We start from the raw sequence: 21,735 nt of genomic DNA on the forward strand, positions 1-21,735 counted from the left end.
GTAAATTGTTTCTTCTTCTCTTTTCTTTTATTATTTTAAAAAATGAAAAAATAAATCACAATCTTACTTGTTTATTAAGAGTTTTGATGTAATCCCTACTTTATAAAAAGATAATAATTCAAATTTAACTAGTGGATTTGTCGGTTTTGCTTCTTGTTGCTTGCTACAGTTTTCGATTTTGGGTTTATCAAGCAAGAAAGTATAGGCACAGTAAAAATACAAGCACTGATAAAACTATTAGTAAGTTTTTGCTATTATATCCTTTTTATGATCTTCTTTTATTCCTTCTCAAAAAGCTTTTCAATTCTTATTCATATAATTGAACTTTAATATTTTGATTGATTAAATCATGTGACTTTCTCTCTCCTGTTTTCTCTGGGAGCACAATAGCATTCTGTTATTATACGGCTTCTCAAATGGCAAAGAAACAGGGAAGAAAAGCAAATCTAAAGAAATAAATTGCTAATAAGGAGGTGAGAGAAGAAACCAATGAAACGATTAAGGAAGATATGGTTACTGAAAAAGATGGAGAAGTTGTAGTTGTTAAAGGGGCTGAGGGAAGTGTTACGATTAAAGAGGATGAATCAAGTAAGATTCGGGTGGAGAAGAAGAAATGGGGTAGATCTTGTGAAGTCTAATCGAAGCAAAGATCCAGAACGCCCTTTGAAATATATTCCACCTATTGTTAATAATGGAGTGCGTATAGCCAAGGTTGATAACAGTGATACTCTGATTGAAGAAGAACGATGGAAATATGCTATTATTGGTAGTGTTTATGGTCTAACTCCCAGATTTTGTTAATTAAGCCGGCCTAGTGAATTGCATGCCTAAGACTTAATTACACGAGAGCGAGTTAGGGTTTAGGTGGTCTTGGAGTTTGCATAATTAATCGGATTCAATTGGTTTTTCGAAATTCAATAACACGAGAGTGAGTTGGATTTTGACTTATTAATTGAATTTTGATTCTTTTGATCTTTGAGCCTCGAGAGAGCGGGATTGATGTTTTCGAATAGCTCGACCCTAGAGAAAAATACTAGTTGCCCCAATTATGCATGATTAGTATATGGCTTGACTTGGCAACCCTTAAACGCCCTTTACCTATTTGGATTCTCGTTTTATTGTTAGTTTTTATTTCCGTGTTTAGTTTCAAGTATTATTTAGTGATTTGTTAGTGTTTATTTTGGTATGTTCGTACGTAGTTGTTTAAGTGTTACAATCTAATCCACCTTTTGTGCTAAACGAATTGTGAATCAGCTACACTTCATTCTCATTAAATCATTCTCATCCTTGTGGGGTTCGACACCGGACTTTGTCCATTCTATTACGCGTTGCTATATCATGCACTTACGGTAAATGACCAACATCGGTGTAAAACTTAATATAAACTCAATATGAACCTAATGTAAACTTAATGTAAACTTAATAGTAATTCAATGTAAACTAATCTAAAATAAATTCTTAGCAAATTGACTATAAATTTAAAATTAACTTACTGTAATCAAATTAATTTATTTAAATATTACACTATTAGTGCAATACTCCAAATATTTTAAAATAATTAAGTCATGTCACGTGTCTTAATTTTCGATAAATTAAATTAAGAATGATTTAATTTAATTATATCGGGAATTTGGAATAATTTTTATTAAGCGATTTAACGAGAATTAAAGAAATAACTTCAAAAATTAATATAAAATATATTATAAATCCCGTAATGGAATTTATTTTGCCAAAGTCCGCGAAATGTTGTATAGTATTTATGGTAAAAGTTTCAAGTCAATCAGAGACCGTTTAAAATTTGGACGCGAATAGGTTTTGAACTAAATTAAAACTTTTGAAAAGTTTCAAGGACCAAAGTGCAAATTGACCATTATATATATATATGATTCCCTCCAGATGAAGGATTCAGAAACCAAAATCAGTTTCTTTCCTTTTCATCATTAAAATCCATCGTTCTCGTCGCACGATTATGTTTCTCGTCCGTTTTCGACGTTCCATAGCTCGAATTGAACATATTTCAGTGGCAAATCACGGTAAACTTGACGTTTTATCATTTGGATGGAAGAATTTAAAGTTATATTAAGTTAAAGTTTTAGTCCACGGAAGGGTTTTATCGTTTTAACGATTATATGATTGATTTATAGCGTTTTGAGTTTAGATTTTGACTTTTCGAGGTGTTTGGGCTTTAATCGGATCGCGGGAATGTGGAATTTAATAGGAAGCACGTCGGAAACGAGGCCGGGCGAAAGCCCGTGGCTGTGGGGCACAGTCGACTGTGCGGGCGCACAGTCTTCGCACAGTTTGCTGCCAGAACTGTGCGAACGCACAGTTATACTGTGCAAGCGCACAGTCCCCTGTGCAGCCGCACAGACAAACATGCGCACGCACATTGAATCCGCCAAACGAACCATTTTTGAGAAATTTGTCGTTCACGCGTATCGAGGTTGAAATAGATCAGTAATTGATTAACGTGAGTTGTTTGACCTAATAAGGGTATAGGAGAATTGATTCAGAGAAAAGATACGAACTGTAAATGAGTTAGAAACCGTTATCGTAATATAAACGTGAGAAACACGATGGTTAATAAGAATAGTATATTATGTCTCGAGTCTAGAGTCAATCTTAGAATAGGATTCTGATGTGAGTCAAATGTTTTGAAATCATTTTAGATCCGGTGAGGCAAGAAGCAGCTTGAACAGGAGCTCGAGAATCTTGACGTTTCTGAGCACTGAAGTATTTTTGGACAAGCGTTTTTTGTGAGTTTATATAATTTACTTTTAAAGTATTTACACAAGCAAATATCCTATATTGCTTTACATTTGTTTTGAGCATTTGCAATGTTAATTCTTTATATGAATTGCATACATGTTGGTTTGAAACCAGTATTGATCCGATGAAACGTGCAACCTATTGGGCGACAATAGAACTGTGTAATCACCAGTTTTAATCTGATACAGCTGTTAACTTGATTATGAATATGAATTTCGAAGTTGGATATATGAATGTGATACGAGCGAGAACTCGGTTAAAGTAACCTGAGCCCCGTATCTAGTGGGTTGGACCCACACTTTGGGATTAAGAGGTTGGTCGCGGTCGACGTGGTTGAATCAGAAAAGCTCCTGGGCCGGACCATTTGAATCAATTTGATTCGTTTATATACGTTTGCCATGTTCGAGGATTAGGGTTTCAATCAGATCTTGTACTTGGTTGCACATGATTTGAACGATATGGCATTATTTTACGTTTTACTTGAATACTTACTAGTAAATATATGAACTCACTCAGTATATTCCCATATACTGACCCCTCACAGCTTTCCCTCTCAGGTGAAAGAATTTTTGAAGCAGCGGACTTCTATCCTTGATCCAGAAGTCCAGTATTTTGAAAGTATGTAAAGAAACAGTACTTTACTCTTAGAGCTGCAGTAGATGGAAGTTGTGCCTTTGTTATATCAAAGGTTGTCTGTAATTATCACTCTGATGTTTTCAAACCTATGTTTATATATATGATGCTTGCTGCGTTTTATCGTTTAGTTTGCTAGAAGATGATATGTATACCTGGCATGTTTATAGCATGACACGTGTTTATGGTTGTCATGTATGACGTATGATTTCGCAAAAAATTTATTTACATTTTTAGGCTTGCTACGGATTTCGGAGCAACAACTCCCATTCCCTAGCGCCGTCTCGGCCCATGAGATTGGGTCGTGATAAGAAATAAATTTATAAAGTCATAAATAAACTAATACCCAATTCAAGTAAAATTATTTATTAAAAATTTATAATACATAAAATAATTGTTTATAAACTAGAATATAAACTGATTGCAAAATTAGGTTTATTAAAAATGATGGAATGAGATTACAAAGCCTACGGAGCACGCAAATCCCACATCGCCCAGAAGAAACAAAAACTCGCCTATAAATAGGCCAATCCCAAATCACCAAAGGGATCCATATTTTCGGTCAGGACACTCATATATACCTCGTTATTACTCAACTTGGATTCGAAGCTCATATCTTTGATCTAAGCCTATATTAGTAACCCCATAAGAATTCTTTGTAAAATCTCCACATCTATCATTTGGCGTCGTCTGTGGGAATTCAGTTTCAAAAACAAATTCTATTGCTAGAAGCGAGGATAAACGGCAAGAACCAAACAAACCCATAAGCACTGCCTGAAGCCTAGCCGAAATGGATGCGCCAGAAAAATGCCAACTATTAAAAGGAAGAGAGCAATGAGTACAGACGGCCGTAGACAAGGTTACAAGCAGAGTAGGATTCTCTTGTCAACGATTGAATGCAATATAACTCCGAACCTCAATCAGGAGGAACGTGATGTATCTCTTGTAGTATCGGCTGAAATCGGAGGACGTGAGGTCCGGAGAATATCGGTAAATCCAGGAGCGTACGCCAATATAATCACGGAGAAAGCTTACTAGACCACATGAGGGAGCCTGATCCGGATAAAGAAGAAACTCGAAGACCTCCAAGGAATAAGGAGGGGGGACGACTCCCGACGATAGGGGCCGCAGATATCTGTTTGGTCTTTAAAGATCCAGAAGGGCAGCAAAATTAGGTTTATCAAAAATAAACTGAATATAAAGTTAAGATAAATCATATTTAAACCGAATGTAAACCCATTTTTTAAAAAAAATCAAATTGAATCAAATCAACGTTGAAATGAAATGCTTTTCCCAACATTCGAGGAAAAACATTGTAGTAACTATTGCTTTAATGTAGTTTTTGGATAGAATAATTATACAACGCAACAATTGTACCACATCATTTGTACATTAAACAATTAAGGCATTTGCAATGTGTGAATATTTAATGATAAAACAATGAATAAAGATTCCCTATTGCAAATGTTTATTAGATTGTTGTAAAAATGACGTGGCACATCCTTTGTGTGTTTTTGGATATGAAAATCAATAATTCAAATTTAAACTACTTGTAATCAAATTGAGAGGAGACTGGATCATAATTTGGAACTATAATCTTCCAAATTATGTGATAGGAGTAAAATACTCCTATGTTTCTAGGTGTTTTCCGTATTACTTCCATTTGTTTTGCCACGCTTTTCGGTTATTTCGGTACCTTATTGCATGTGTGCATTGTAAGTGAAATGGAGAAAAACAGAGTCTTTTGGGCCTAAATGAAGTTAGAATCAACAAATTCGAGAAAAGGCTAAGTAGTGGATCAAAAAGATGGCAAGAACGCATGTGAAAATCTGACCCCGCTGCACTAATTGATGAATTTGAACCAGCTAGAAGCTTCAAATGAATTCGTCTTCTTCATGAAAGTTAAAGTAGACATCCGGAGCTTTCCAACAGTTCAAGAATCAGCCCATTTGGAGGTGTCTACGAGGAGTTATGAAGATTTAAGGTCAGCGGTTCTGCAGAGATTTTCCCATCGAGCTCCTAGGGCTCGATCGAGCTGTCTTGCTCGAATCAAGCTTAGGACCTTCGCACCTTGAGCTCGATCGAGCTCTGAGCTGGTTAATGAAGGAGCTCGATCGAGCTCCACCTGAAGACACATGGGATTTGGATCTTTTTCATGCTAAAAGACAAGGTGGACCCATTCCGGATTTGGCCCAACACACCTAGGTACTAGGAACTTTATTTCCTCTTTTGTGAGCCATATATAAGTCCTCTTATCTCCATTTTAGGTTAACAATCATTCCCTAGACATTATTCTATTTGGTGTACTTTGAATATTCTTCTAGTTTTAGAAATCCTAGGGCTTTTGAGCCATCTTCTACATTTTGCAATTACTCCATTGTTGAATGCTTGAGTTTTTCTATTGAAGATTTATTCTCATTTATTATTGAAGTATAATCTTATTGAATGCTATTTGCTTGGGTTTCTACAAAGGTAATTAGATCTATCTCTTTAATGATTTATTGTTCTTATTGTTTGATGGTTGTTGATTTAGCCATGGTTGGCTAAATCCCCTTGTTTGGGGGTTGAAATGAAGTTTAGAAATGTATGATTTGGGGTTAGGGTTTGGGCTTATTGTTGTTGTTCTAATTGATATCCCTAATTCTTGTTTTAGATTAGCTACCTAAAGCACGATTCTAGGTTGGTTAACACTTTGAGAGAAGGTTAATTAATTGGATAGATCAATTAAGATCCTAATTAATGACACCATGAGAGTGGGTTAGAGATTAGAAAACCTTAGAGTGGATTGTTAATCGCTAATTGGCTTATTAATCGTGTTTAGTACCACGAGAGTGGATTAGGCTTGGTTGGTAGGCTTGTTTGTGATTTTGTGACTCTTTGAGGCTCGAGAGAGCGGGAGTTATGCTTTAGGAACGCTCGGTTCACGTTTTGAAGCCCTAGACCCGAACCCTTTTGATTGCATGACCTAAGTGTAGTTTCGACCTCCAAACCCCTTTATTATTTGAGTTATTCGGTATTGTTAAATTGCTTTAGTCTTGTAGAATTGATTGGTTGTTAATTGCAAGTTTAGTATTAGTTAATTGCTAGTGTTAAATTGATACTTGAATTCAAATTCCAATTGTTTATTGTGCTAAACGAATTGATTAGCAACTAAAGTTTATTCTCGTCAATCGCTCTAGATTCACTCCTCATGGGATTGATTCCGACTTCCGAATTATTACAAGTTGCGCTTTTAGCCAACAAGTTTTTGGCGCCGTTGCCGGGGAGTGACGAGTGTTTATTGATTGATTGATATTAGTTGTCGTTCGGTCGAGTTTGCTTTATTTTCTATTTTTTGTTACTATTGTTGTTTTTGCTTCTTTCCGGGTTTACGCGTGGTTTGTTTGTTGTTGTTTGTGTAGGAGATCGACTATAGTGTATGCGCAATACACGAAGGGCCAATCTTCCGCTAAAACCGTTCCAAGATAACCTCGGTAACTACGAAAGAGGTGTAAGAAGAAGAGCCCGTATACCCGAAGTTATGAATAACGAGGGAAACAATTATGATGAAGAAGAGAGGTTCAATCCTCTAATGGATGGAGGGGAACAACAATTTCCACCCGCTCCTCCATTAGGGAATGTGAACCGACCAAGGCAACAAGACCGCCCAAGGGATGATCGACCCCAAGTGTACGCACAAGTGCAAAACCAACAAAGACAAACTTTGGGCGAGTTTTTCTTGCCGGATGTGGATAATGCCACTTTTGGATGCTTCGCAATGCGGTTCAAGCGGCAACTTTTGAGATCAAGCCGAGTACCATTCAACTTTTGGAAAATCGTTGTGCCTTCTTTGGGTTGAGTCACGAGGATCCTAATGAGCATATCGCCAAGTTGTTGGGTGTCCTAAACACATTCAAGCTTCATGGGATAACGGCGGACCAAATTAAGCTTCGGATGTTCCCCTTCTCCTTGAGGGACAAAGCTAGCATTTGGTTACATTCTCTACCAAATGAGTCTATTTACAATTGGAGGGAGTTGGCTCAAGCCTTTCTCAACAAATATTTCCCTCATGACAAGACTACAAAGTTGACTAAAGACATACTTGAGTTTGTTCAATTTGAAGGAGAATCACTTCATGAGGCGTGAGAGCGGTTCAAGGATTTACAACGGAGTGTGCCTCATCATCGGCTCAATAGAGAGCACATTATACAAATATTCTATTATGGGACAAATGTCACTACCCGAGCTACTATCGATGCGGCTTTGGGCGGTTCGCTTATGCAAAAGACTTATGAAGAAGCTCTTGAATTGGTGGAAAAATTAGCCGTGATTAGTAGTACTTGGGGTCCTATGGAGAGAAGAGCGCCACTCACTCAAAAGTCACTCATGACTCTTGATCAAGTGAGGGAGATGGAGTCCATAAAAGCCGCAAATGCTTCGCTCCAAGCTCAAGTGGATGCTCTCAAGAAACAAGTCGTTCATATGCAAAGAAACGCTCCGGTGGCTTATGTTCAAGTCGGTTGTGAATTTTGTGGTGACTTTGGCCATTCGGGAGGAGAGTGCCTAATTACGGGTCAAGCCTTGAGTGAGCAAGTAAACTACATTGGGGGACAAAGACAAGCTAATGACCCTTACTCTAACACCTACAACCCCGGATGGAGGAATCATCCAAACTTCGGGTGGAGAAATCAAGAGGGGCAAGGCAATGCTCAAGGGTCTAATCAAGCGGGTCCAAGCTTCCAAGGTGGAAATAGACCTCCCCAACAACAAGGAAAGTACCATCACAATCAAGGTCATGGCAACAATTCGGGTGCTAGACCTCAACATCCCCCCGGTTTTCAACCTCAAAGAAATATGGATGAAGGGAATATGCTTGCCAAGTTGATGGAGGAGCTTAGAGAGATGAAGCAACTTCAAAAGAACCAAGCCGCCACTAATCAAATGCTTGAAACTCAAATCTCACAACTTGCTATCAATCTTCAAGGTAGACCACAAGGGGGATTGCCCTCTACTACGGAGAACAACCCAAGGGAGCACCTAAAAGCGATAGAGCTTCGGAATGGGAGGAACTTGGAAAAGGCCAATGGCAAGAAACAAGTTGTTGATGAGGATGAGCCTCAAGTTGTTGTTGATGTAGCAAGCTCAAGTCAAGAGTTACCAAGAGATTGTGAGGAAGTGGTTATTGAGGTTGAAGAGCCTTATGTGAGGCCACCGCTGCCGCCACCGTTTGTACCACCGGTTCCGTTCCCAAGCCGGTTAAGGAAAGCTCAAGGGAACGAAAAGTTTCATTAGTTCCTTGAGATTTTCAAGAAATTGCAAATTAATCTTAGCTTGGCGGATGCACTCCGAGAGATGCCACAATATGCCAAGTTCTTGAAGGATATCATTACCAACAAACGGAGTTGGGAGAGTAGCGCAACAATTCCCATTCCGGAAGTGTGTAGCTCAATCATCTTAAATGATCTACCGGCTAAGTTGAAGAATCCAGGGAGTTTTTCTATACCCTGCACTATAGGAAATATGAGTTCAATAAATTGTCTATGTGATCTTGGTGCTAGTATTAATCTTATGCCTTTAACTCTTTTTAGGACACTATGTGGAGACCAAACCGTGAAAAGCACCTCGATGGTACTCCAAATAGCGGATCATTCGTTGAAAAGGTCGTTTGGGATTATTGAGGATGTGCTTGTCAAAGTAGATAAGTTCATCTTTCCGGTTGATTGGACTATGCGGTTGATAAGGAGTGCCCAGTGATCTTAGGGCGACCCATTATGAACACCGGAAGAGCTTTAATTGATGTGCATGGTGGGAAGTTAACCTTGCGAATTGATGAAGAAACAGTTGTGTTTGATATGAAGAAGGTTATGAGGGGTACCATCGAGGAGGAGGATTGCATGAGAGTTGATTTAGTGGATAATCTTGTGACGGATCAACTTGAAGCAAACATGGAAGCTTTGAATCAAGAAACGGGGGAAATTTTCGAGAAAAGTGAGGGTTCATCAGTGAAGCTCGATCGAGCTCCTATCTGCTCGATCGAGCCCTCCCAGTTTTGCACAAAGGAGGGCTTCGCACAAGAAGCTCGATCGAGCTCTACCCTTCGCACAAGGAGCTCGATCGAGCTCCCCAGTTTTGAGAAAAAAAAGTTTTCTTTTGGGGTCGCTCAAGTCACGTTTTAATCCGATGAGCCAAGTGATGATTATACCAAAGAAAATGAGCCTCAACCGAAGGAATTGGGCAAGAGCACGGGTGTGACGCCACCATCTTATAAGGCACCTCCTATTGTTGAAATGAAGCCGCTTCCATCTCATCTCCGGTACACCTTTGTTGGGGAGAATGAGACCTTGCCGATAATCATCTCCAACAAGCTTTCTAAGGAACAAGAGAGTAGGGTTGTGCAAGTAGTGAAAGAGCATGTGTTAGCCATCGGGTGGCAAATCTCCGACATTCGAGGTATAAGTCCACAAAAACGGAGACTAAATCCGAATATGAAGGAGGTAGTGCATAAAGAAATTGTCAAGCTCCTCGACGCCGGAATAATATACCCTATTTCTGATAGTGAGTGGGTAAGCCCAATTCAATATGTGCCTAAAAAGGGTGGTATCACAATGGTGAAAAAGGAGAGCAAATATCCACAAGGACGGTAACCGGTTGGCGGGTATGCATCGATTATCGAAAGCTCAATGCGGAAACCCGCAAAGATCACTTTCCGCTACCATTTATCGACCAAATGTTAGAGAGAGTAGCGGGTCACAAGTTCTATTGCTTCCTTGATGGGTACTCCGGATACAACCAAATATTAATTTTCCCGGAAGACCAAGAAAAGACAACCTTCACATGCCCCTACGGTACCTTTGCATACCGACGAATGCCTTTCGGTTTATGCAATGCACCCGCCACATTTCAACGATGCATGACCTCAATCTTCAATGATATGGTTGAAGACATAATGGAGGTATTTATGGATGATTTCTCCGTTTTTGGTGATTCGTTTGATGGTTGTTTGGCAAATCTAGAGCGTGTGTTGGCAAGATGTGAGGAGACCAACTTGGTGCTTAATTGGGAGAAATGTCATTTCATGATGGAGGAGGGAATTGTACTTAGGCATAAGATCTCGGAAGCGGGTATTGAGGTTGATAGAGCAAAAACGGAGGTTATTAAGAAATTAGTTGCTCCGGTCACGGTTTAAGGTATCCGGGCATTCTTGGGCCATGCGGGTTTCTATCGCCGGTTCATCAAGGATTTCTCATCTATTGCACGGCCATTGACAAGTTTGCTAGTGAAAGATGCCCCTTTTGATTTTACCAAAGAGTGTCATGAAGCGTTTGAGAAATTGAAAGAGGCTCTTGTGACCGCGCCTATTATTTCGCCTCCGGATTGGAGCTTGCCCTTTGAGCTTATGTGTGATGCAAGCGATCAAGCCCTGGGGTGTGTATTGGGTCAAAGGAAAGATAAGAAGGTGCATGTGATCTACTATGCTAGTCGGACAATAGCGGGAGCACAACTCAATTACACTACTATCGAAAAAGAAATGTTGGCGGTAGTGTTTGCCTTGGACAAATTTCGGCAATATTTGCTTGGATCGAAGTCCATAATCTATACCGATCATGCCGCCTTGAGATATCTTTTCACTAAAAAGGACGCAAAGCCTAGGCTTATTCGATGGATTCTCCTAATGCAAGAGTTTGATATAGAGATCTGAGACAAAAAAGGAACGAAGAATGTGGTGGCACACCACCTATCGAGATTCGAGAATCCGGAGCCAATTCCTATTGCCGTGGAGATTAATGAGCGGTTTCCGGATGAAACGCTCATGATGATTCGGGAAGTGGAAACACCGTGGTATGCCGATTTTGCTAATTACCTTTCATCAGAAGTCATGCCTCCGGGGATGACATCTCATCAAAGAAAGAAGTTCTTGTCCGATGTTAAAAGGTACTTATGGGATGAATCTTTTTTGTTTAATATTTGTGGGGATGGGATGCTTCGAAGGTGTGTAGCATTGGGAGAAATGATGCCAATCTTAAGCTCTTTTCACGAAACCGGACACTATGGGTCGGTAAGAACCTCCGCTAGAGTGCTTGAGAGCAGGTTCTTTTGGCCTACTCTATTTCGGGATGCCAAGGAGTTTGTTGACCATTGTGACCGTTGTCAACGGGTGGGTAACATATCCAAGCGTGATGAGATGCCCTTAACCTCAATTCAAGAAGTGGAGATATTTGATGTATGGGGTATAGACTTTATGGGGCCCTTTCCCATGTCATTTAAAAATCAATATATTTTGGTGTGTGTGGACTATGTCTCGAAATGGGTGGAAGCGGAGCCTTTACCTACTAACGACGCCAAGGTGGTATTGAATTTTCTTAAGCGGCTAATGAATCGGTTTGGGACTCCTAGAGTGATTATTAGTGACGGTGGCTCGCATTTTTGCAACCGGCAATTTCAAGCTCTTATGAGGAAGTACAATGTGCATCACCGGGTAGCTACACCGTACCATCCCCAAACTAGTGGCCAAGTGGAGGTTTCAAACCGTTAATTGAAGAGAATTTTAGAGAAGACGGTGAATGGATCACGGAAATATTGGTCATTGAAATTGGATGATGCATTGTGGGCTTATAGAACGGCCTACAAAACTCCACTTGGGATGTCTCCGTTCCGTATTGTCTATGGGAAGGCGTGTCATCTTCCCTTAGATCTTGAGCATAGAGCATATTGGGCTATAAAGAAGTTTAACTTCGACTTTAAAGCGGCGGGGGAAAAGCGGTTGCTACAATTGAATGAGTTGGATGAATTCCGCTTCATGGCATATGAGAACGCAAAGCTCTATAAAGAGAAAATGAAGCGATGGCATGATTCTCACATCTCCCAAAAGGTCTTAGAGGTTGGTTCGTTTGTACTTCTTTACAATTCACGTTTCAGGTTGTTTTCGGGAAAATTGAAATCTCGATGGAGTGGCCCATTCAAAATCCGGAATGTGGCGAATCACGGTGCGGTGGAATTGGAGAATTCTAAGGGTGAAACTTCCAAGGTTAATGGCCACCGGTGTAAGCCGTATCTTGGGCCTTTGACTAACCGAGTGGAAGACGAGGTCTCTTTCACTACTCCTACTTGAGTCCACCGTGTGATAGTCGAGCTTTCGACTTTAAACAAGCGCACTCGAGACGCAATCTCGAGAGGTTCGATTTTTTTTTTCAGCTTTCATTTCATGTTTTTAGTTTGTGATTTTGCATTTTTAGGTGTTTGATTTCTTTGTTTTTATGTGTTTGATTTCTTTGTTTTTGTTCAAGTTAATGCCGGGTGTGTTTCGTTTTTGGTGTGTAGGAATTTTGCGAAAAAAATCGATTTTTTCCGAGCCTCAAACGGAGGAGCTCGATCGAGCCCCACTTTTTAAAAGAAGGGCTCGATCGAGCAATTGACAGCCCCAAGCTCTTATGAGCTTCGCACTGAAAGGAGTAGAATTACTCCTATATTACCGTTGTTTTACGAGTTATTTACGTGTGTTTAGTGATCATTTTTATGCATATTGGGTCTCATTTCTTGTTTGAGCGTTTCAGGTACTACCACGTAGATTTCACGGAGTTTCGGACCTAATCGGAGCAATACGGTGAAGTTTAAGCAAGACTGGAGTCGGATAGGCATTTCGAGTTAGTTTCGGAGCTGTTTCTGAGATTTTGCCTGAGGGAAGATGGAAGGCACGATGGAAGCAACGTGCCTCGCATCGTGCCCCTAGTTTTATTCATGTTTTGTGGAAGGCGAGATGGAATGCACGATGGTGGCATCGTGCCTCGCATCGTGCCTCTGTTTGGTCTTTTACTTGAAGAGGAGGCGAGATGGAAGGCACTATAGTAGCAACGTGCCTACCTGCTGAGTTGTCTAAAATTACATTTTGACCCCGATCTTTCATTCCGATTCTAAAATTATGAAAGGGCAACTTCGGGACTTCACCAAAATACGAATTTAAGGCTGACAACGGGTATATATAGTGGTTTTTACAACCAAATTAGGGTTCGCTTAGTTCGCTACCATTGTATTAGACTAAAAACACTAGATTAGCTTAATTTCAGTATTAGTTCATCGTTCTTCGATTTGATTACTCTTTGAGCTGGATTTTATTCTTCAATATTATATTGGGATTTTTATGCAATTAAGGTACGATAATTCAGAGAGATCTTTATCATTGTTTATCTTATCAATTATGAATTTCATATATTATATTGTTGGTTTATCTTTGATCATGAGTAACTAAACCCATCGTGGGGATTATTAATGGGATTTATGTCTGTTTAAACAAATTGGATTTGTGGGTTGTTGTTATTATGTTTTAATTATTGTTCTTAACGCTTGAATCTATTTGGCCAATTTATTCATTGTCCTGTCTTTTGGTTTTAGCTTGAGAGAGTAAAACTGAAATAGACCAATATAATTAAGAACGTAGGAGTTAATTGCACGAGAGTGAATTGACAAATACGTGTTCTTAGGGTTTGCTTCACAAACATCAATCAATTAATTATTTAGGTTAATTATAACACGAGAGTGAGTAGTTGCCTATTGATTGTTTAATTGACCGTTTTTGCCTGCAATTGCTCGAGAGAGAATTTTAGGTGCTTACGATTAGCATGAACCTTAGTAAAACAACCAAATCCATATTCCAATCTGATTGAACAACATAATGAAAGTTAATAATCCCTGCTTTACCTATTATTGTTTAACATCAATTTAATTTCAGCTTTAGTTTATTAATTTACACTAGTTTAATTTTGTCTTTAATTTACACAACAAAATAAAAATATCTTTTCAACTATCCAAATCGAGTCTCCTAACTGGTTGTATTTAGAAGCTTTCTCTGTGGGTACGATATCTGGACTTCGCAGTCTATATTACAAGTTGGCATACGTACGCTTGCGTATTTTTACCAACACGCACCACAGGCTCGATCGAGCCCTAGAGTTAAATGAAGGGGCTCGATCGAGCCCCACTTATAAAGAAGGGGGAAATTTGATTTTTTGGGGTCTTAAGCTTATTGGTCCAAGAAATTTCACATGGATGGGTGAGTTGGCATCATCTACACCTTTTAAAAGAAATGCATGTGACTTGGATAGGTGAAGTGGCATAATCTACGCCTTTCAACTTTCAAATTCAAAAGCAAGTGTGTTTCTTTGCCATAAATGTCCATTCCCACTCCATCTTCTTCTTCACTTCTTTTCCAAGATTAGAATCTCTACACTTTTCATCTCTCTTCAAGAACACCATAGCTAAACACTCTCCATCACCTACAAACACCACTAAACTCCGGCGAAGCTTCAATATTATCGCATTTCCGTCTACCTTTTTGCTTGCTCTAGCTATGGTAACACTAAAAAGCCAACCCGATCTCATGGAAGCTCCAAGTAACCTCAAGATCGCCCTACTCAAACCACTCGTGCTCCAAGAAAGCTCACTGCCTCCGGTTCAAGGACTTTCAGTTCCAACACGCCGGCTTCGCTCACCAAGCGATTTAATGCACCTTTTGAAATTCGCTCCGTTGCGGAAGGCGAGCGATTTGAGCAACTTATCAAAAAAGGGCTTGCAACTCCTTTTCAAATTGATTGGGACGCGATGGACAAATTGGGAATTCGAGAGGAAGTCAAGGATTATCTCGATACTTTGCAATTGGATAAGGTGGCGGAACTATCACATGAATATAGTGAAGCTTTGACATATGAGTTCTTTACCACACTACACCTAACCGAAGGGTTCAAGTATCAATTTTCTTATCGGTTAAATGGGCATGAATGTACTTACTCATGGGAGGAAATGGAAGATGATTTCAACATGGTCGATAGCGGAATCAAGTCTTGGCATTCGGGGATGGAATATGATGTGAACACTGTTTGGAAGGAGCTCACAGATCTTACTCCCTACAACTCCAACACGGAAAAAATCAATGAGGTCAAGGATACCGCGTGGGTAGTAGTGATGAAATGGTATGGTCACACATTTTGTGGCCGGAATGACTATAGTAAAGTGCAAAGGGAGGATTTGCTAGCATTTCATGCAATGCTCCATCCTGAAGATATTGAGTGCCAAGTGAACTCCGTTTTCCGGTTCATGAAGTTGTTGTTTAAGGCACCGGAGACAAACAAGAAGAATGGTTATGGGTGGTTTGTGACGTTTTTAGCAAGGAAGATTGAGGATTTCGATTGGAGCAAGGTGAAGTTAGAAGCTCCAAGAATGATAAATGTGGAGCACCTTGCGGCATCATCATTTGTCAAACATGGCAAAATTGTGCCTTATTTTAAGAGGGTCGCTTATGTGGCTCGCCATGGTGCTAGAAAGGAGCCTACTAGAGAGCAAGAGGAAGCACCTATTTAAAGGCCACAAAAGGAGAGTGTGAGGAGGAAAGATAAAAACGTGGCAGAATCAAGCGCCCAAGGTGAAGATCAAGGTGGTGAGCAATTTCCGGTGTGGTAGTCTTTTCCCGAGGGCGAATTTCAAGAGCAACCACAAGCGCCGGAAAGTTTCGAGGCGGAACAACGCCGATTCATGAAAGAGCAAAGGGAAATGTGGAAATACATACGGGCTAGGCAAAGACGCCAAGAGGAGAAGCTTAGAGATTACTTCAATGCCCAAGGAGGGCCACGCTATCCTTCACCTACACCATCTCCAGATCCACCGACATTTGACTAGCGAGATTTGCTTTTTCTAACTATATCTCATACAATTTCTTGCTTTTATGTTATTTCTTGCTTAGGGACTAAGCTAGAAATAGTGTGAGGAGGGGTGTGAAATTGTATCTCGCTTTATCTTTATCGCTTTATGTTGTGTGTTTATTTATCGCTTTTTGTTGGTGTGTTTTCCTTATGTTGTGTCGTTTTGAGTCTAGTATGTTGTAGGATGTTTGAGTCGCCTCCACTAAACTCTTGTACCAAGCGTGAAATGTTGTAGTGAAAGTTAGTGAATTTGGCAAGTATTTGAATGTATCAACTTTTGCTCTCTCTTGTGATTGAATGTTATGATGCATGTTTCTAGCCTAAACAATTATTCTCAAATGCTTGCTTAACGAGATGTGTATTGGGATGATATGTTGCGAAGGGATAGGGATGAAATTGACCTTTAGTTGTTGATTCTTGAAAATGACGGTTTAGCTTAATACGGATGCATGATTTGCGGTAATTTTGAAAAAAATTTGTTATCTTAATTTTAGGCATAATTTGGCATGAGAACATAGGAATTGAGCATAAGGCATAACACCACATTTATGATTGAGCATTTTTTAGCCTAATTGATTATTGTGAGTGTCGTTTTGTCCGAAATTCCTAGAATTTGCTCGGTGTCCATTCGAGATTGCATGGTTAAGTGATTGATAATTAGATGAGTGTGGCATTAGGTGTAACCATTTCTAGAGACCACTTTAAAGCTTACCTTTTACCTCTAGATAGCCAAATTTGGGCATAGACCTTTGTTGATATTTTCCACATACACATCATAATCCGTTTTTCAATTTCCACTTTTAATCACCCGAACTTGACTTGAGAACTAGTGTGAGGAGGAGAGGGTATTAGCTTGATGAAAATGAAGAAGTGTGAACTTGAGCTCCAAAGAAAGAAAAAAATTCTAATCTACGCCTAAGGAAGAAAAAGAAAGAAAAAATTTAAAAAAACAAAAAAGTGAGAAAAGAAAAGAAAAATACAAAAATAGAAAGCAAGAAAAGAAATAAAGGCGTTAGAATAAAAAGAAAAGTTCAATTATGCTAAAATTCCAAGCTAGCCTAAAAACTCGATGTTAATATAATAACTAGTTTCAAGTCAAGTTTTAGCCTGAATTATCAACTTTGACCTACCCCGACCCTTGGCCACGTTACAACCCATGCAAAGTCCACATGATAATTGTCAATCACCGAGCTAAGTAGTGGAGTTTAGGACTATGAGCAAACCTATGGGAATTTCGTGTGTTGTGTGCTTCAACTTTTGCTTTATACACTTGTGTGATAGAGTGACACCTTGTGAGGATTTTATTGCCTTTGTTCAATGCTTATGTTTGATTTGCCATAACTTGCCCAATATTTTGTTGACCAAATATTCGCATGTCCCGTAGATGATGGTGATAACTTGACTATTCGAGATCGACCTTAGGCTAATGCAATTGTATTCTCTTTGTCTCCGGAATATGTCATTACAAATACATTGATCATTTGTTTGCATTGTGTATAGTTGTTGATGCTAGACATTTGCATTTGTTCATTCTTGATTCGGGAATACGATTGTTGATACTTGTTCAATATTGCCAAACTTGTTAGTGAGTTGTATTTTTAATACATTCTTGCTTGAGGACAAGCAAGGTTTAGTGTGAGGAGGTTTGATAGGAGTAAAATACTTCGATGTTTCTAGGTATTTTCCGTATTGCTTCCACTTGTTTTGCCACGCTTTTCTGTTATTTCGGTACCTTATTGCGTGTGTGTGTGCATTGTAGGTGAAATGGAGCAAAAACGGAGTCTTTTGGGCCTAAATGAAGTTAGAATCAACAAATCCGAGAAAAGGCTAAGTAGTGGATCAAAAAGATGGCAAGAACGCATGTGAAAATCTGACCCCGCTGCACTAATTGATGAATTTTAACCAGCTAGAAGCTTCAAATGAATTCGTCTTCTTCATGAAAGTTAAAGTAGACATCCGGATCTTTCCAACGGTTCAAGAATCAGCCCATTTGGAGGTGTCTACGAGGAGTTATGAAGATTTAAAGTCAGCAGTTCTGCAGAGATTTTCCCATCGAGCTCCTAGGGCTCGATCGAGCTGTCTTGCTCGAATCAAGCTTAGGAACTTCGCACCTTGAGCTCGATCGAGCTCTGAGCTGGTTAATGAAGGAGCTCGATCGAGCTCCACCTGAAGACACATGAGATTTGGATCTTTTTCATGCTAAAAGACAAGGTGGACCCATTCCGGATTTGGCCCAACACACCTAGGTACTAGGAACTTTATTTCCTCTTTTGTGAGCCATATATAAGGCCTCTTATCTCTATTTTAGGTTAACAATCATTCCCTATACATTATTCTATTTGGTGTACTTTGAATATTCTTCTAGTTTTAGAAATCCTAGGGCTTTTGAGCCATCTTCTACATTTTGCAATTACTCCATTGTTGAATGCTTTTGTTTTTCTATTGAAGATTTATTCTCATTTATTATTGAAGTATTATCTTATTGAATGATATTTGCTTGGGTTTCTACAAAGGTAATTAGATCTATCTCTTTAATGATTTATTGTTCTTATTGTTTGATGGTTGTTGATTTAGCCATGGTTGGCTAAATCCCCTTGTTTGGGGGTTGAAATGAAGTTTAGAAATGTATGATTTGGGTTAGGGTTTGGGCTTATTGTTGTTGTTCTAATTGATATCCCTAATGCTTGTTTTAGATTAGTTACCTAAAGCATGATTCTAGGTTGGTTAACACTTTGAGAGAAGGTTTATTAATTTGATAGATCAATTAGGATCCTAATTAATGACACCATGAGAGTGGGTTAGAGATTAGGAAACCTTAGAGTGGATTGTTAATCGTGTTTAGTACCGCGAGAGTGGATTAGGCTTGGTTGGTTGGCTTGTTTGTGGTTTTGTAACTCTTTGAGGCTCGAGAGAGCGGGAGTTATGCTTTAGGAACGCTCGGTTCACGTTTTGAAGCCCTAGACTCGAACCCTTTTGATTGCATGACCTAAGTGTAGTTTTGACCTCCTAACCCCTTTATTATTTGAGTTATTCGGTATTGTTAAATTGCTTTAGTCTTGTAGAATTGATTGGTTGTTAATTGCAAGTTTAGTATTAGTTAATTGCTAGTGTTAGATTGATACTTGAATTCAAATTCCAATTGTTTATTGTGCTAAACAAATTGATTAGCAACTAAAGTTCACTCTCGTCAATCGCTCTAAATTCACTCCTCGTGGGATCGGTACCGACTTCCGGATTATTACAAGTTGCGCTTTTAGCCAACATTATGTCATCTTAAACTTCATAAAAATCTGTTTTTAATTGCAAATATTATCTTCTTAAACCTTAATAGTTCAAAACAAATATTATCTTCTTAAACCTTAATAGTTATGAAAGTCGTTCTTTGACAGAGAACTACAAATTTCAAACAACACATTGATTATAAAGGTCAGCGGTTTCTACATTTTCATACCAAAAAATAACATGTTAAGGCACAAGTTGAGTTTGATTGCCAAATGATACAATGTTCTCACCAAAAACACTACCACTAATCCTCAATTCGGCATACCGTCTCTCTTGAATGCACTGTTCTTTTTCATCGTCGCGGGTGCAATCAATATTACATTTTATAGCTTGGTAGACGCTGGAAAAATCCAGTTGAAACTTTGAATCCTGTGTAAAATGAGAACAAGAAAACTTTAATATTCCAAGATTAAATCCAATTTTACATTTGTTGTGAATAAAAACAATATTAAAACTCACAAACAACTCATTTCTTTACTTTGTTTCATCATTCTTAAAAGTTAACCACTCTAATTACTTCTCATTAAATTGGAACTTTTTCTTTCCATAGACTTCTAATAAATAAGTAAGAAACTAAATGCCTCAATATCAGCCATTAAACTAATTCAGACCATGTTTCAGGTAGCTAAGCAAACACATGGATCATTCTGCCTTATCCATCTCGTTGATGAGTGGAATAACTTCTTCTAAATAGTGTTAGGGATGCAAGTTGATCTCATTAGGCTTTTGTTGCTTATCTATCTTGATGATGATGTGTGGAACAACCTCTTTGCTAGCTCTGCTGCTGAACCGACCCGAACGACTCGACCAAGAAGGATTTGCTGCTGCAAGTCAATCCATGTCATGCTGTCTATATAGACCATCATAACTCTTATTGTCGAACACCGTCATACTCCCTCCGACCACTATATTCTGATTTTGACTCTTAACTGGTTGATTTAAATAAGTAGACCTTTCGCAACGGGGAGGAGATTCCCCGATCTCCATGGGGACCCGCCCTAATGGGGCGGAGAATCCCCACCAATTGTCCCCACGGGTACGGGGATGGGGGAAGATTATTCCCCATCCACGGGGATGGGGAGGGGACGGGGGATGTAGTCCCCACCCCACGGGGATCCCCATCCTCGTCCCCATGGGGACCCGATCTATTTTTATATAATTTTTTATATAATTTGTTACAATTTTTAATATATTATTCATAATTTTTAATAATTTTATTTAATTATCATAATATTGAGTAATAATTTTTAACAATTTTTTATTTTATTTTGATTATTTTATTTTAATATTTAAAATTGTTGAATATTTCAGATGATTAATTAATTTTTGGTATAATTTAATTTATATTTTTTAAATTATTAATATTGAATAGTTCATATTTTTTCTCAAATATATCATGAAAATAATAGAAAGATTTAAATATTTATATGGAAATTATGCGGGGATGTGGGGAGCCCCATGGGGATGAGGAATCCACAGGAACGAGGATGGGGATGGATGATTAATCCCCATCAAATAAATGGGACGGGGATGGGGATTCCTTATAGACGCGGGGAAGGGGATAGCTTCCCCACCCCCACCCCGCCCCATTGCCATTCCTAACTGCTGAACCGACCCGACCGACTCGACCCAGAAGGCTTTGTTGCTGCAAATCAATCCATGTCATGCTGTTTATATTGACCATCATAGCTCTCATTGTCGAACACCGTCATACTCCCTCCGACCACCATATTCTGATTTTGACTCTTAACTGGTTGATTTAAATAAGTAGACCTTTTGTCTCTAATCCTTCGAGCAACAACTCTTTTTGTATTTCTAATTTCTCTCAAAGAAATAGTTATAGATATGAATTTCTATGGCCTTTTTACTCCGTTTTCTACTAATAACCCCTTTTCAGTTTAAAACCTTATCTTCTTCCATTTTTTCTTGAGCTTATTCCATAAATATGCTGCCGGTGGTCGTTGGTTAACAGTTCTAACCTTAATGTTAAAAGATCTAACGAAAGGTTATAATTGTCCTATTTTTTTATATATATTTTGGGTTACGAAGAAACTGTGAAAACTTTTTTAGTTTATTGAGAGATTCCTGCCAAAATAAAAAGGCGGAGGTAAAAATATAAAATTTGACCACTTTTAGCGGATTTGTGTCGATTACCCTAATTAGTTGTCAGCTCAGCTCCAATTACTCTAATTATTTTGTGCCATATCAGCTATGGATAAAACGAGTCAAACTAGCCAAAATGTGGGGTTTGTACCTAAAGCCACGAATTTACCTTTTGTTGTTATTTTGTGCCAAGTTGAGGGGCAAAACGAGCCTTTGTTTGTTAAAAAACAAAAAGAGGAAATTACACATCCTACGCTTTTTTATCTATTCTTTTCAAAGATAC

The 21,735-nt window shown here is 38.8% G+C and overlaps 1 protein-coding gene across 1 annotated transcript; it reads left to right on the top strand.

The window, feature by feature from the left end:
- Positions 1 to 7,659: 7,659 nt before the first annotated feature.
- LOC126681590 (uncharacterized) lies at positions 7,660 to 9,135 on the top strand. Its single transcript, XM_050377136.1, has 3 exons — positions 7,660 to 7,974; positions 8,077 to 8,606; positions 8,712 to 9,135. The coding sequence occupies exons 1-3, from the start codon at positions 7,660 to 7,662 to the stop codon at positions 9,133 to 9,135; spliced, it is 1,269 nt and encodes a 422-aa protein (XP_050233093.1).
- Positions 9,136 to 21,735: the final 12,600 nt, after the last annotated feature.

Source organism: Mercurialis annua, linkage group LG5, assembly GCF_937616625.2.
Source record: "Mercurialis annua linkage group LG5, ddMerAnnu1.2, whole genome shotgun sequence".
Lineage (NCBI taxonomy): Eukaryota > Viridiplantae > Streptophyta > Magnoliopsida > Malpighiales > Euphorbiaceae > Mercurialis > Mercurialis annua.